At 38.9% G+C, this 17,940-nt stretch overlaps 1 protein-coding gene across 1 annotated transcript in view; it reads left to right on the forward strand.

The window, feature by feature from the left end:
• LOC136845219 (uncharacterized) overlaps nucleotides 1-17,380 on the forward strand; it is a 190,208-nt gene extending 172,828 nt beyond the window's left edge. The window contains exons 8-11 of the mRNA XM_067115291.1: nucleotides 168-343; nucleotides 9,683-9,799; nucleotides 13,932-14,053; nucleotides 16,371-17,380. Of these exons, the coding sequence (XP_066971392.1) occupies nucleotides 168-343; nucleotides 9,683-9,799; nucleotides 13,932-14,053; nucleotides 16,371-17,252 (1,297 nt within the window). The 3' untranslated portion in view covers nucleotides 17,253-17,380. The remainder of the gene's footprint in view (nucleotides 1-167; nucleotides 344-9,682; nucleotides 9,800-13,931; nucleotides 14,054-16,370) is intronic.
• The last annotated feature ends 560 nt before the right edge of the window (nucleotides 17,381-17,940 follow it).

Here is a 17,940-nt window from a genome sequence, read left to right on the forward strand (position 1 = left end):
AAGAAGCATGAAGTGGCCTCATGAAACCTCTATTTATACATATAACAAATGCTAATCGACATCCTTTAATACCTATAACCAACATAAACGCACCTCTGGCAACCTCACAAAATCGAACTGACCTGATTCGACCTCTGCTCAAGACACGCTTTCGGATTATTCGACAGGGTCAACCTCCCGGAGGACATCAACAACGTCGGGGACGGTCTCTCGCCCGTCGACCACTCGATCTTCGAGGTCGATCCGTCCGAGCTGTTCGACTCCGCCAACAACCTGTTCGATTCGCGTCTCTCGGAGGAGGTAGGACGGGCCCTCAAGATGTCTGCTGGCGAGAAGAACAAAGGTAATTAGTGGGTTTTACTCGAGTTTTTTCTTTTTTTTCTCAATTAACCTGCCCTTGGTATGGATGAATTGCCAAAGAGTTACGTTTTATTGTGAAAAGCTTTATAAATTTTTACTTGCAACATCCAATTTATTATAATAAAACAGAGCAAAATTGTAAATGTTGGCTTGCAACATCCAATTTGTTATAACATAAAGAGCAAAATTATAAATTTCGGCTTGCAACATCCAATTTGTCATAACAAAACAATGAGGAAAATTATAAATTTTGGCCAGCAACATCCAATTTGTTATAATAAAACAATGAAGAAAATTATAAATTTTGGCCAGCAACATCAAATTTGTTATAACAAAACAATGAGGAAAATTATAAATTTTGGCCACCAACATCCAATTTGTTATAACAAAACAATGAGGAAAATGATAAATTTTGGCCTTCAACATCCAATTCTTTGTATTAAGGCCAAGATTCACGTTATTGTATGCAAAAGATATTTTTCGTGATTGAGGCAGCCTTGACTAAAGGTTTTTTATTTTACAAACTGGTAATTTTTATAATTTACATATAAATCTCAAATGTTAAAGTTATAGTATGATATATTTTTTACGAAAACTGTAACTTTTCATAATTCAATAAATATTTCAGGCATTAGTTGAATTCTGAACAAGAAGCCGGCCCATGGTCGAACAAGTTGACTGTTATATTTTAAAGGCAATCTTGATTTAGGAATCAGTCAATTGTCTGACTTTTGTTGTTCTTTAAACTCAAAAAAAGCAAATGCAAAACATCTTGGAGAAATGACCTTGGAAGACTGAAACTGAATTGCAATTTCTGAAGGCTAACGGAAGTCAAGAACAACTGAACTGCCTTTGATAATAATTCACATGTATCTCACAAAATCAAATCCAGTAGACAAGGAAAACATCTGTCCCCGAAGAATCCAAAGTTGAATTGTTATTTCTGAAGTCATACGATGCTCTACACTGCACTTAAATGGAAAACTGCAGTATCAGCAAACTTTTCGAAATTGGGATGTGCCACCCACTGGGCCCGTGAAACACTAATACACAGGTTACTTATTTCTGAAGTCATACGATGCTCCACACTGCCCTAAACTGGAAAACTGCAGTATCAGCAAAATTTTCGGAATTGAGATATGCCACCTACTGGGCTCGTGAAACACTAATACACAAGTTACTGCAGTTTCAGAATGGTTCTTCAATGCTTTCCACGAGTATTTATGGGGTCCCATTTGCAGTATCTGCAAAATCATTAGTAAGCCAAGGGAGTATCTACCATTTTTCTCAGTTTTGCATTTTTGCAGATAATACAGCCTTCCATTTTAAGGCAGTACACATTAGTAATGGATTAGGAAGCAACTGAAATTATGAGCTTATAAAATTGTATTATTATATACCAGTTCGTAAGGAATTTAGAACAAACAGTGCTTATGCACAAGAGAGAACGTCGCCTGTAAAGACCCAGAAGTTGAATTGCCAGTTAAGAGGTCACATAAATCTCACTGTAATCGGGAGTCATATCATAGGAAGAAATTATACTTAAAGAACCATGAAGCTGAATTTAGCGTTCTAGGTTTAGTTACCCTCCCTCCTTATACTTACGGGTTATATATGTATATATATATATATATATATATATATATATATATATATATATATATATATATATATATATTATATATATATATATACATACATACATACATACAAACACACACATATATACATATGTATATATATACACATACATACATATATGGATATATATAATATATATATATACACATATACGTATGTATATATGTATATATATACATATATATAATATAGATATAAATTCCAAAGGTAGAGACGAACTTACCCCCAAAATCAAAAAGGTATTTGATACTTCAAAAACACTTCTTATAATTTTGCAGCATCTTCTATGAAGGGAAACAAAACAGTAGAAAAATACTTTAATTACATCTATGTCCTGCATAAGGATGGGCAAAAAACAATTTATTTATCAGTGTTTGTTCTTTTTGGTTGGCTCCCAGAGGGTGAAAAGAATTCTTAATTAGATCCAGACTAAATCCAAAAGATGCCTCTAAACCTCGTTCTCTTTCAAAGTTTTATTTTTCAACTTCCTCGTCCTTAGTAAAAGTGCGGCAGATTGCTATTATAAATAAGTAAATATTGCGACGCAGTTTCTTCGGCGCAATCGAGTTTTCCGTACAGTGTATAATCAAGGCCACCGAAAATAGATCTCTCCTTCGGTGGTCTAGGTATAATGGTGTATGATCGGCGGCCCATGAAATTTTAACCACTGCCCGGTGGAGGCCTATCCTATGTCGTTGCCAGAAGCACAATTATGGCTAACTTTAACCTTAAATAAAATTTAAAAAAACTACTGAGGCTAGAGGGCTGCAATTTGGTATGTCTGATGATTGGAGGGCGGATGATCAACATTCCGATTTGCAGTCCTCTAGCCTCAGTAGTTTTTAAGATCTGAGGGAGGACAGAAAAAGTGCGGACGGACAGACAAATCCGGCGCAATAGTTTTCTTTTACAGAAACCTAAAAGATTAACTTCTCTTGCAGGAACCAAAATAATTATTTGGAAAGTGTTTCGCCACCTCCTTATACCTGACAAGAAAACTGTAACAGCTTAATTTTCAAAAGGAAAAAAAGTATTATTTATTTAAAAGCGCCCACAATGTTCTTTGAGTCCTGTTTTCGTATCGATGAAGATAAGTTTTATTAAGAAAAATTAGTACCCAGTTAGAGGGACATCCAATATTTCCAGAAAATTAACGTATTATAATGCCCAAGAATCATTCAAGTATTTTCCCGCAAATTTATTTCCCAAAATGTTTTCCCAACCCACTCACACCTAATGAATAACATCAAAAATATTATAATAAATAAATGCATGCATCTCATTGAAAAATATTCGTGTACTACATAAATAAAGTCAAAATAATATTAATATAAAAAAATTAATTCATGCAGTTCCCCACCACCCAAAAATTAACCTTCAAAAATGGCAGCGTCCCACCTTCCTGATACCTAATGAAGAACTTCAAATATAAAACGCGGAATAAATTTACACAATAGGCCTTTTGTGACTACAGCTGCCCTACGCCATAAAAGTGCTGAGTGCGGATACGGTGAAAGGGGTAACTCAAAGATACGCTTGGGAGAATCCTGCTGATGAGTGCACATCTAGGACATCAAAGGAGATGCGTCTAGAGATTGCTAGAATTAGATAGAAGCTGCACGTATGTGGGGTAGGGAGAAGAGGAGGAAGGGGAGGTGGTGGTAGAGAAGAAGGCGGTGAAGGAGGAGGAGGAGGAGGTGGAGGAGGAGGAGGAGGAGGAGGAGGAGGAGGAGGAGGAGGTGGTGGAAGTGGTGGTGGTAGAGGAGGAGAAGGTGGTGGTGGTGGAGGAGGAGGAGGAGGAGGAGGAGGAGGAGGGAGGAAGAGGAGGAGGAGGAGGAGGAGGAGGAGGAGGGGGAAGAGGAGGAGATGGAGGTGGTGGTGGAAGTAGTGGCGGTGGTGGTGGTGGAGGAAGAGGAGGTGGTGTTGGAGAAGGAGGTGTTGTTGGAGAAGGAGGAGGAGGAGGTGAAGGAGAAGAAGGAGGTGGAAGGGGAGATGTAGGAGGAGGAGGAAATGGGGGGGAAATGTAGGAGGTGAAGGAGTGGAGGAGGAGGAGGAAAACACTAAAGAAGAACCTTGAAGACTGGGAGGGAGATAAGAAGAGGAGTTAGGTACAAGAGACGAGGAAGAAAAACGAGGAGGAGAAGAGAGATAAGAAGGAGAAGTGCTCCAAAGAAGAACTTACTGAAGGAGCAGAGGGGTGGAGAAGGAGAAGTAACTAGGAAGATGAATACGAAGAAAGACGCGAATACAAGAGTAAGTGATAGAAGAAAGAGGACGCAAAGAAGATCAATACGAAAAAAAAATACCGGAGAAATAAAACAAGAACTATAGGATAAGGAGGAACAGAACAGGAAAAGAATAAACAATGAAAAACTAGTAAAAATTGAGCCGAAGTTTCTTCGGCGCAATCAGGTTTTCTGTATAGCCGCTACAGCATATAATCCAGGCCACCGAAAATAAAACCATCTTTCGGTGGTCTCGGTATAATGCTATATGAGCCGCTTCCCATTAAACCTAAACCACGGCCCGGCGGTGGCCTATACTATTTCGTTGCCAGAAGCACGATTATGGCTAACTTTAACCTTAAATAAAATAAAAACAACTGAGGCTAGAGGGCTGCAATTTAGTATGTTTGATGATTGGCGGGTGGATGGTCAATATACCAATTTGCAGCCCTCTAGCCTCAGTAGTTTTTAAGATCTCAGGGCGGACAGAAAAAGTGCGGACAGAATAAAGAGCAGACGGACAGACAAAGCCGGCACAGTGGTTTTCTTTTACAGAAGACTAAAACAATCGCTATTTACAGACTTCAAAAAACAATCGCTATTTACAAAGACTCGAAATTAACTAAAAATTACTGTCAATAAATATAGTTCTAAACTTCAAAAGGTCATCAGAGATAACAAACCTCGACCAAGAAAACTGCACCTGTCAGCATTTAAAAAAAAACATCTCGAGAACGGATGAACGATTTCGGATGGGATTAAATTTTAGCAGAAACATTAACTGGGTGATTCTCGTCAGATGATAAGCTTTGGGAGAGCAGCAATGAAGATTTCGTAGTTGACAGAGAGAAAAATGAGTATTTGGAGGTTGTCACCCAATGGATGTATTTATCAAATTTCATCATTGGAGATTGTCACCAAATGGATGTATTCATCAGATTTCATCATTGGCGATTGTCACCCACTGGATGTATTTGTCAAATTTCATCATTGGAGATTGTCACCCAATGGATGTATTCATCAGATTTCATCACTGGAGATTGTCACCCAATGGAAGAATTCAACAAATTTCATCATTGGAGATTGGGTGACCAATGGACGTATTCATCAAATTTCATCAAAGTCCATTCATCAGTATCCACTTAAGCCTGCTGACAGACAGACAGACAGACATATAAACAAATGGACAAGAAGCAAAAAAAAAAAAAAAAACACACCCCTGGGAGCGTAATTTGTAGAAAAGTCTCATAGTTGGAAGAATTAATGTCAACTGGGAATGCTGGAGTTTTTCCTTCATGGACACAGAGATAAAGAGATTATACTCTAATTCTTCTTCTCAGCGTAATCCCTAGTTGGGGTCGCCGTTTTCTAATGAGCATTTTCTAACCGCGCATTTCATAATCTGACAGATATTTTGCGAACGGACGCCCTTCGTAGATCATACGCTGATTATGTACGATAACAGGAAGTATTTACCTCAGCTAAAGAGGCTTATGTTCGAGTTTGCATGTTTTTCTAGTTTCCGAACAAACGTTTACAAATTCTGGATGAATATTCCTCTACTTCTATTTTTCTCTCCGCGGATTATGTACCAGAAAGTAAGCACACGAATGTTACAGCGAAAATCTGAGTATTATAAAACACAACGGCGCCTTAATCTCATCTTATCCTCATCCGCGATTTTTGTGACTAATTCCAGGAAAACTGTTCTTTTTCGTAGGATTAACTATGCGTGTCCTGTAAGAGGGATTTGTTGCAGCCGACAGCAGTGAAATTATCCTTCTACGATGATAAATGTTATTATTTACCACTGCTACTATTTTTAAGTTTTCTGTAAAAGAAAACTATTGTGACGGCTTTGTCTGTCCGTCCTCACTTTTTCTGTCCGCCCTCAGATCTTAAAAACTACTGAGGCTAGAGAGCTGCAAATTGGAATGTTGATCATCTACCGTCCAGTCATCAAACATACCAAATTGCAGCCCTCTAGTCTTAGTAGTTTTTATTTTATTTAAGGTTAAAGTTAGACAGTCATACTTCTGGCACTGCCATAGGAACCGACAACACAGGCCACCACCGGACCGTGGCTGATTTTCATGGGCCGCGGCTGTACAGAAAACTCGATTACGCCGGAGAAACTTAGGCGCATTTTTACTTGTTATCACTGACCCTTCTAGCCCAGGCTTGATTTTGGAGCAAACATTTTCTTGAATACCAAACAATCCCCACCATCATTTGTACTGGTTCAGTATTCCGTGTAATGAGCTATAAAGAAATGGAATACTATTTTTTCCCCTTTTACTTATGAGAAATGCAATGTTTCTACGGAAAACCTCTAAAGATGGTAAATCTGTCTACTAGTCTCTTTCTCTTTGTAAGGAAGTTTTTTTCCTTAAAACCCCTTACATTAGTCTCCCCAGTAAGACAGAGGATAATATAAAAAAAATATGTATCTTATAATTCCCATAATCACTGACTTTTGTGAGAAAATAACACAGCAACAGGCCTGACACAGGTAAATTTACGAAAGTTCCCAAACCCCTGTCAGGCTTCTGGACATCGATTCTTCAGCAAAAATCAACCTCCAGGAGCGCATTTGGCGGCTTAGGGGTTGAATGGTGTCCCCATTCAGGAAGATAATATGATAAGGTTCAGGGAAGAAAGAGTCAATAATAGGATGGCTAATGAAGAAAATGGCTTTGTGACAAAATACTTCATTCAATTTCGTCACCTTTCTCTTCATGAAGACACATAATGCTCTTCCATTCTTTCCACATGGCCAAACATTTTGATATATTTGTTCATCCACATTCTCCTCTTAACCACTTCTACACATTTCTCTTCGGCTAGCACTCTGCTAGGCCCGAGTTCGCGTCTCCAACTGGCCAGTGAAGAATTAGAGGAATTCATTTCTGGTGATAGAAATTCATTTCTCGATATAATGTGGTTCGGATTCCACAATAAGCTGTGGGCCCCGTTGCTAGGTAACCAATTGGTTCTTAGCCACGTAAAATAAGTCTAATCCTTCGGGCCAGCCCTAGGAGAGTTGTTAATCAGCTCAGTGGTCTGGTTAAACTAAGGTATACTTAACTTTTAACTTCTCTTTCATTCAGTTATTCCGATCTCCATCTCTTCTAAGAAAACATTTCCTCTTATCAGCTCCAACATTTTGTCATTTGCATACAGAGGAGTTGGCTTAACAAATCCTTCATACATTCCACCTTCGGCTTTGTAGAAACCCCAATTCTCTTCAAATCTTTTTGCAGATACCTTGCTGCCTTCCTCTTTCGCCTATTCTGTGCATCACCTTTTCTCTGGTTACATGACCAATTTTCAAAATTTTTTCCGACAACGCTGCATCTGCATCTAATATCTGTTCTGCCCTAAAATGGAAAATTGCAGTATCTGCAAAATTTTCGAAATTGAGGTATGCCACCTATTGGGCTTGTGAAACACTAATACACAAGTTACTAATGTTTCAGAAAGATTCTTCAATGCTTTCCACGAGTATTTAGGGGCTCCCATTTGCAGTATCTGCAAAATCAGCAGTAAGGCAAGGGAGTATCTACCATTTTTCTCAGTTCTGTATTTTTGTAGGTACTGCAGTCTTCCATTTTAGAGCAGTGTTCTTTGCCAGCTTGCAATATTTTATCCATCACGGTTTTCAAAATTCAGAGGCGAAACAAACCTATCTTTATTCTCTAGCACAAGGTACACTTTCACCTTGAAAACTTTTACTAACTCAACAGAATACTTAAATCACCAATCATTCTCGGGACTTTTCACTTTGCATCTCTGTCAGTTATATCACAAGCTTATGAGGTTCACGTGTTCCTCATTATCCAGCTTTTCCCGTGTGCTCCCAACTATCTCATATAACTGTTCCATGACAAACACTTGATCCTCACAGCCTCTTCCTTCTTTAAACTCTACGTTGCTCTTTCCCTACTGGTCAAACAGTTATTTGCCTTACTTTCTCAATCAAAACCCCACGGTTCACCTCCCTTATTATAAAAGTGATTTTATTATTTGGTGCCATCACTTTCTCGTGATCTTAAATGGAAAAATAAAGTACGCAGTAGTATGTATGTAGTATATTGCTATATAGAGGAAGCTTTCGCCAACTTGATCAGTTGGGCTCTCAGGCTGAAGAGGCCAACTGATCAAGTTGGCGAAAGCTTCCTGTATATAGCAATATACTACACACTGTACATACTACTGTGGACTTTATTGTTTCATTAGTGATTTTATCCCCTATAATGCTTGCAATTTAATACAAATGTCAAATCAGTCAGTATAATAAGGACGCCCACCACAGTGCCATATAATAGTACAACCTTGGCACTGATGCCTTAAGAAGTGTCAGAGGTCTGGAACAAAAATAAATATATTTCATTTCCTGTAAGTGATAGATGTTCTCTACCTCAGGCCAATGGGAACCATATTTTTTCATACTGTGGAATTCTGTGAAATACAAATATTGGTGCTCTTGCTGCTCTGTGGTGTGAGAACGACTAAATTGCCTGAGGGAACCTAACGCCCTGTGCAATTGCTTATATATATACATATATATATATATATATATATATATATATATATATATATATATATATATATATATATATATATATATATATCTATATATATATATCTTCTTCTTTTCTTCTTCTTCTTCTTTTAACGTGCTTTTATTCCCATTTTTGTATGGGGTAAGCACGACGCCTTCTTTTGAAGGACTTTTTGATTTGGCTTTGGGGTAGACCTGTGGTCTCGATCGGCTGCCCTGCCTGACATCGCTTAGACCCCGGTACGTATGTTTCATGTATCATACCCGACCCAACGCCCTTTCTTCCCAGCAGCGAGAAGTTATTGCGCGGGTATGGCGAGAGTTCGAGACGTGTGAGATGTTTGTTATGTTTTTAGAAGGTGTTGTAGTGGCATTGTTTTGTGTGTGTATTTAGTCTGTAATATCCATTTGCTTTTTAAGCAAACCTATCCGTTGATTACATATATAATCCCGGGATGTCTACACGGATAGCAAAGTGTCTGCCTCTCTTGATCAGTCGGCTGCGGGTTTGAACCCGCGCCACAGACCTCTACGAAGTCCGAAGCTGCTGCTGTAACCGACTGAGCCATCGAGGCTCTATATCTATATATATATATATATATATATATATATATATATATATATATATATATATATATATATATTGTATATATATGTATATATATACATATACGCATAAAACTACAAGAAAACCAGTATTATCGGATTCGCTTTACCATCGTAATAATTTGTACAAGTCAGTTTTACACCAGCAAACATTTTACAGTAAATACCAGTTACATGTGCTACGTCACTAAGAAATAGTAAAATAAATTTGTATGTGAGAAGATAGCAATGAAAATAACGAAATATCCACCTTTTCAATCCCATTCTCTTTTTTTTTTTTTCACAGAGCCAAAGATGTGGGCTCACCTTGTGATCATGGTCATCCTGGTGATGGCGGCAGTCGTGGGCCTGTCATGCGCAGTGTGGCATTTCGCTCGCCACGCCAGAACGAACAACAGGCAAGGTAAGTAGAGAGAGAGAGAGAGAGAGAGAGAGAGAGAGAGAGAGAGAGAGAGATTTAAGGAACCACCGGGAAGGAAGCTAGCCAAGTGACGTCATCAAGTACAGATGAGTCCCAAATTGTCTGTTTGAGTTGAGTGGGTCGTTTACTGATCATTTGTTTTCATAGGGGTTGATTCTGATGGACTTAATTCAGGGAGAGAGAGAGAGAGAGAGAGAGAGAGAGAGAGAGAGAGAGAGAGAGAGAGAGAGAGAGAGAGAGAGAGAGAGAGAGAGAAACAAAATTCAATCAAGTATTAGGAAGGGAGCTAGCCATGTGACGTCATCAAGCATAAATGACGTCACAAATTGGCGGTTTGAGTTGAGTGGGACATATTATCAATAAAAATGCGAAGAGAGAGAGAGAGAGAGAGAGAGAGAGAGGAGGAAGGAGAAAATCAAAGAAAGAAAGTTCAATTTAATATTGGGAAGGAAGCTAGCCATGTGACGTCATCAAGTGCAAATGACGTCAAAAATTGGCGGTTTGAGTTGAGCGGGACATATTACCAATAAAAATGAGAGAGAGAGAGAGAGAGAGAGAGAGAGAGAGAGAGAGAGAGAGAGAAAATTAAGGGAGTATTGGGAAGGAAGCTAGTCGTGTTAGGCGCAGATGACGTCACGAATCGGCGGTTTTAATTGAGCGGGACATTTAATGCCCATTTGTTTTCATGGAGGCTGATTCCGAAGGAAATTTTTGAGAGAGAGAGAGAGAGAGAGAGAGAGAGAGAGAGAGAGAGAGAGAGAGAGAGAGAGAGAGAGAGAGAGTTCCCAGTAGCCATGGTAGTACGCCAAGCAAAGGGCACATACTGTCTGAAAAAAAAAAAAGCAGACACCAAACATTCAGCTCGTGAAATCGATTCCTTCCTTTCTGCTGGGCAGGAAAATTGTCTCTACAAAACCTTATTGGCTCATCATTCGTGGCTTTCCGGGAAGTCATTACTCTCACGACCTACCCCACATTTCACGACGGTTGCCTTTGCTAGGCAATAACAAACGGCAGGTACTACCAATCACACCGGAGAATGTAATTCAGGCCATTGTAATCACGCTTCGGGGATTCCATTAAGGATAGTCCACGAGATATATATACATAATTAAAGGATGTCGACTAGGAACTCAGTTCACACTCCCTGCACATTCTATGGTACCTGATTTCCAGAAGGACTGTGGTGGCGTAGAAGAGTTAAGGTTAATATAGGTAATCTTAGGTAAACCAAGTGGCAAGCGCTGATTCTACCCAACAAAGGGTCAAGGGTCAACTGTTGAAAGGTTACTTGTTATAAGAGTAAGCTGATTAGTTTTTTCAAGCGGAAAATGTGGTACTTTTGCTGTCATGGGAGTGAGTCTAGGTTACCATTCTCCAGAGACTGGTAAAAACGAATAATATTGCGCCAAAGCCATCAATCAATCAATCGATAACTGACGACCTAGTAATTTTTTTTCCCCTGCAATGTTGCTCCTGAAAGCAAAGGCTTCACGGTGTTCATATAAGAAGGCGTGTTATGTGGTCACAGTATAAGTTAAGTATATCTTAGTTTAACCAGACCACTGAGCTGATTGACAGCTCTCCTAGGGCTGGTCAGAAGGATTAGATTTATTTTACGTGGCTAAGAGCCAACTGGTTACCTAGCAACGGGACCTACAGCTTATTGTGGAATCCGCACCACATTATGACGAGAAATGAATTTCCATCACCAGAAATAAATTCCTCTAATTCTTCATTGGCTGCTCGGAGAGTCGAACGCGGGTTCGTGCCAGCCGAAAGCTCTACCCAACCCTCCAATTAAGAACTGGTCATAGTATAAAAGAGCACAAATTTCTACAATGGTTTGGCATCTAATGGCATACGAAATTGAGGCCAAAGGCCAAACGCTGAGGTCATGTAGCGTTGAAAGGGAAATTGAGAGGAAAAAGGTTGGGTCTTTCCTAGATAGTGACCCCCAAGGGTTTTAACCTGTATGTATCCACCTTTGCGGCGTGTTCAGTACAAGCCCTTTGGGTATAACCTTAAAAACATAAGCAAAAGGCTGTAAATATCGTAAAGATAATGACCCCCAAGAACTATTAGTCCTACATAATGACCCCCGAAAACCCTTGGGGGTCACTATCTAGGAAAGATCCAAAAGGTTTGAAAGGTGTAACAACAGGAAAACCTCCCAGTTACAATATGAAACACTATTGTTTAGAGAGAGTGGGAAGTAAGACGGAAGAAAGAAAATACGAACGGAGGTATAGTTAAAGGGATGACATGGGTAGCAGCTACCCTGCCCCCGCCCCTACAGGATACAATGGTTTGTTTCTCTCTGAAATCATTTTGTAAATATCATCGACAAAGTGGGGTTTCTTAAGTAATAAAGAATGCTTATAAAATCAGAATGCTAGAATCTGTTAAGAGTAATTAAATTTCCACTTATTAAAGAGTGGGGGAAAGAGGTATTGAGGGGACATTAAAAACGAGTAAACACTGCGCCGAAGTTTCTTCGGCGCAGTCGAGTTTTCTGTACAGCGTATAATCAAGGCCACCGAAAATAGATCTATCTTTCGGTGGTCTCGGTATAATGCTGTATGAGCCACAGCCCATGAAACTTTAACTGCGGCCCGGTGATAGCCTGGCCTATATCGTTGCCAGACGCACGATTATGGCTAACTTTAACCTTAAATAAAACAAAAAACACTGAGGCTAGAGGGCTGCAATTTGGTATATTTGATGATTGGAGGGTGGGTGATCAACATGCCAATTTGCAGCCCTCTAGCCTCAGTAGTTTTTAAGATCTGAGGGCGGGCAGGAAAAGTGCGGACGGACAGACAAACAGCCATCTCAGCAGTATTCTTTTACAGAACATTAACTACGTAGTAGAAAGAACAATCAGGAAGCGTATAACTCCGCCAGCGCCAAATCCCTTTGAGCTCTTATTTCTAACGACCAGACAAAGCTAGACACAATTAGCTATGAAGTTACAAAAAAAAAAAAAAAAAAACCTTACAGGTTAAGAGGGAGCATAACCTCCAGTTACTTTTTCTGTGCAAATTTATCATATCTGGTAACTAAAATCTACTGCCTCGGAAAGATCCGAAATTTCTGTTTAACTCGTACCTTTCAATCGACACATTTATGAATATTCAAATCACTGCAAATGCAAAACCCCCACTGCACAGTATGGAAAAAAAATAACTTTTTTGTAACGCCTGAAAGTTCAATTTAACGGTGAGGGCGAGATCCGGACGAATCATCTAAGAAAGTACGAACATCAGTTGCACCTGTTGCATGGTTAAGGGGTTTAGAAGTTTCTTAAGTTGAAAAATATTGCACCTTTTGTATTTTTTACGGGAACAACCATTACGCTAACGGTACGAGTTCAGAAGCTTTTGAAATGAATTGAATATAGATTTTAGGCCAAAGGCCAAGCACTGGGACCTATGAGGTCATTCAGCGCTGAAACGGAAATTGAAAGTAAAAAGTTTGAAAGGTGTAACAGGAGGAAAACCTCTCAGCTACACTATGAATCAATTGTTAGGAGAGGGTGGAAAGTAAGATGGAAGAAAGAGAATATGAAGGGAGGTACAGTAAAAGGAACGAAAGAGGTTGCAGCTAGGGGCCGAAGGCACGCTGCAAAGAACCTTAGGTAATGCCTACAGTGCACCGCATGAGGTGCACTGACGGCACTACCCCCCTACTGGTTTCAGAAGGTTTTAAAAGTATACTTAAATTAAAACCTGTATTTGGCTCCAGATGTATTTGGCAACTGTTCCAATTCTTTTCAGCAAATTTTTTGAAGTATTTCTGAGAACCTTGAATATCCCATGAAATAACCATTATTATTATTATTATTATTATTATTATTATTATTATTATTATTATTATTATTATTATTATTATTATTATCCTTAACTTAGAAGGAGACCACCTTTAAGGCAATGCTTATATTGCGCCTACTCAACTTGGTGTGTAAGTTTCTTCTTTTCAGCAAGTAAATTATGAAGCTTTATAATTTACCTGATGAAACGAAGATAATTTATACGCCAGATTGAGAAGGCGCAATAAAACCCATTATTATTATTATTATTATTATTATTATTATTATTATTATTATTTGCAGGTTTCATGTCGCCTCAGGAGGAGCCCCGCGCCATTGAGGAAACGAGTTCCATGGAAGCTGTTGTGAGGGATTATTCCACAGGGGACACCGCCCCCACCTGCGTGGAGAATCCAGTTGCCCTGGTCAGTGTCAAAGCCAAGGAAGAGGAAACGGACGCGTAAATACGAGGCAGTGTTGCCAGAAAGGGGGAATTTCAGCTTCATGTTTTCTGGGAGATTAATTAAACGTTCTTCGCTCTGGTTAAAGGAATCTATGGGGATTCTTTTTTTATTCTTCGTGTCTTCCCTTAATCTTAGTGGTCCCATAACTTTCAAGAAGTTTTCTTTAAGATTTTAGGACACTTCTGAAATGGATTATGGGAATTTTATTCTTTTCTAGTGTTGTTAAAAGAATCTGAGTTTTATATGTTATTTTATGTTCCTTCAAGACTTCCTTAGATTTTATGTATTTATTCGTGCTACGATAAATTTTACAATAGCTATATTATATATATTTTTTTTTGGTTTCTGTGGAAAATCTCAGATTGGGCATTTAAAAAATTTACTCTCTGACTACCACATTTAAAAGGCTTAGCACTTTATAATTGTATCGTTTATTTTCCCAAACGTTTATTTTCATATTTTTCATGTCTTTATAACAGATCAACCTTCAAGATCATAATAATTTTCTCCTTTCCTCATATAGGTGTTTTAATTGTCATGTTTCAGTTTTAAGAATCATGGATATTTTTCCTACCTATCTGGAACTTGTTATTCCTGTAAAGGGTTTGTAAAGGTAGTTAATTCTATATTTCTATGAAAGTTAATTCTATTTTTCTACAAAATATGGTTGAGGTGACTTTTCAGATTGCATTTCAAGGACTGGTGATTTGTCTGCCTCAGATTCTCTGGGTTTTGGTGGATTTTTTTCTTAGAGGGAGAATAATTTTCTTTCCCACCCGGTGCTTTAGGGAACTGTCAAACCCACCCAGCTGGCAACACTGGACAAAAGAGGCTGTACCATTCGTACACCCATAAACACTTGTATTGAGATGCAAACTATATAGTCTGTCTTGTTTTTTTACAGCTAACGGTAAACATCTACAACCAGTATCACTGAAGTTAACTGTGATTGGCGGAGGCGCCCGTTCAGTGGCCCCCATTGGTTACAGTGATATCGCCTGAGGATATTTACCGTCAGTTCAAAAAAAAAATACACTATAAGTCTTGTAATACGAACTACTTGTTTTGTGCTTGTATTGTTAGATGTTTTGTGCATAGATTTGTGTTCCAACGCCATGTAAGTAGATATTAATTTGTAGTCTTTCAACTATTATTATTATTATTATATATTAATTTTTACAAACACTTTGGTATGTTTTGGATCTTCTCTTTTTAAGGTATTATTACTATGCTAGTCTCTACGGTGTTATTATCAATATTCATCTGATTTCAAATAGCTTGGTATGTCTTGGACACCTGATTTCTGACACCTTTCAATACTGAGAGTCCTGTCCACGAGGCTTTCTTATTTTGGGTTGTACTATATCTATTTACCTGGGTTAACATTCTGCTTCTGTCACTCTGTGCTGTTATTAAATGTTATTTTCTACACTTGCTTCGTCGTGCTGTACTGTTAAAAGAAGGCAGTTGTGTTGAGTAAACAATAGATTCAGACCGTTTCTTTCTTTAATGATCCTTCTGAGGTGTAGACGAAAGAATTAACTGTATTTCATAGCGAATATCCAATTTGTGAAATACAGATAATTCCACAAATCGGATCTTTTATTAATCAATGATGATGCCATTAATAACAAAACGTAATGTACTTTCAGCTTTAAAAGTGATTTATGCATTAATATCTTTAGTGCTGACTTCAAATAAATCACTGTTGTAATGTTCCTCCACATCATTTCTTCCGTAGGGACAGGGAATAAAAATGGCAAGATGGAGTTTATTGAAACAATATGGCGGGATCTTTCCCCAATATCTGCCACTACTGTATTTTATTGTTAATCTTTCCAAAAATAATATTTTTCTTTCCGTAAACTTCATCTTTCTCAATCGGGTGACTGTCTTTCTCTTGCACGTTCAACCCACTGATTTTCGTCTGTTTTGGATGAATGACTGTGAATATGGAGAGAGAGAGAGAGAGAGAGAGAGAGAGAGAGAGAGAGAGAGAGAGAGAGAGAGAGAGAGGAGAGAGTTCCGTTTCTTGTCTAATCACTGAAGTTATCCTTTAAGTATATATTAAGAGTAAAATTATCTTAAGTTATTACTATCAGTACACAAATTTACTTTTATCAATCGTATGCCTTCTGAGACAGTTAACACAGATATACTATGCATACGTCTAATTACTGTGCCTTTTACAAATCCACAAACAACAATTATTACCATAAGCTTTAATGATTTTTCCATCTAATTACCTTTTCTTAAATAAAAACCAGATACACTTCAGTTTCAGACAAGCTTCATGACTGGACCAGAGACCGCGTCCGAGAACTTGTATGACCTTAGGGACGACCTAGACTCTGACCAGGACCTGGAAGATCTCTGTCGACCTCCAGCTGTCGAATCGCAGATCATTAATGACCTCGAGGTTGACCTGCCAGGACTGGGAGTCACTGACCTTTGCCAGCTTTCTGTCCATGACCTAAATGTCATTGATATACCAAATGTACATATGGCCGCACTGCCCGACAGCCTGTGCTTCGACGCCCAGGGGCATATTATTGACCTAGGGCAGGAGGAGCACATGCTGGAAGCAGTAGGTCATCCAGTCGAGACTTTTAACCCTTTGCCCATCATCGTAGGGCAGTCACCAGACATTGACCCTTTGACCTTTGACCCCCTCCCCATCATTGACCTGCCACCGTCCCCTTTCGCTGACGAGTTCCCACTGCCTCCAGACATTTACCACTCGCCCAATTCTTCCATTATCGTCCTGGACCCCTTGGCTCTTCACCATCAGAGCATGCTGCATCTCCCAGCTCCCCTCCTGGAGGAGGAGCTCATGGTTGGCCCTTGCCCTCCGCCCATGTCTCTCCAGCACGTACCGCAGGCCTACTTCGAGGACACTCTGCCCCAGGGCATCATACTCGACGAAGAAGACGACGACGTCTTCGAGAGTAGCAGCGACGGGGAAGGAGAAGACCTTCCAGGGGATCCCAAGTTCCAGGAAGGCGACGAAGAAGAAGAGGAGGAGGAAGAGGAAAGTGTCTTCGACCGTCACTTGAACGACGAAGACAGAGAAATAGCAATTAGCAGACATCCGTCCCTGGATCAGAACTGGAAACTGGGAGATGGAGAAGGGCAATTATTCCCGGCATTTTCACAGTGATTCAAATTTTCAGTCGAATGTCACTCCTACCATTAGTATTGATAGATAAGCACTCTCTCCAGAATACTCGACATTGTTTGTATTTCTTGCTAAGCAACGGCTGTTTATTTATTTATTTATTCTTTCATACGAATTCGTATTATTTATATGTCGATAACTTAGTCTATATAATTTCCAGAGCTTTGATTCATAATAATAATATTTATGTTTTGTGTTTACTTGACGTAATCTCTTACACTATCTCTCTTAACTCTCAATACCTTGTTCATTTCTTGTTTAGCTCTTGTTTAACTCTGCTCTCCTTTCAATAATGACTTTTTATTACTATACTGAACTTCTTCAATCCGCAAGTTTCTCTAAAGTTACGAGTACTTTGTAACTTGGTAAAAGTAAATAACGCTCCTGGCTAACTTACACTAAAAATATTTGCTGTTATCATAAATATGATAACATTTCCAAGAACTCTCATCATTCTATTATCAAGCAAAGGAAATGTTCGTTACAATACTCTTGTAAACTGCGGAACACTCCATGTATTCTCATTAAATATATATTAACATATAATCTTGACACACGGGCATATTCATTATCATACTCATGGCAGTAACTGCAAATTCATTACATTCTTGAATGCATCTTCCCACTCAGTATCCTTGGAGTAACAGAATATCAATTTTCACATTCTTAA

Source organism: Macrobrachium rosenbergii, chromosome 13 (assembly GCF_040412425.1).
Source record: "Macrobrachium rosenbergii isolate ZJJX-2024 chromosome 13, ASM4041242v1, whole genome shotgun sequence".
Lineage (NCBI taxonomy): Eukaryota > Metazoa > Arthropoda > Malacostraca > Decapoda > Palaemonidae > Macrobrachium > Macrobrachium rosenbergii.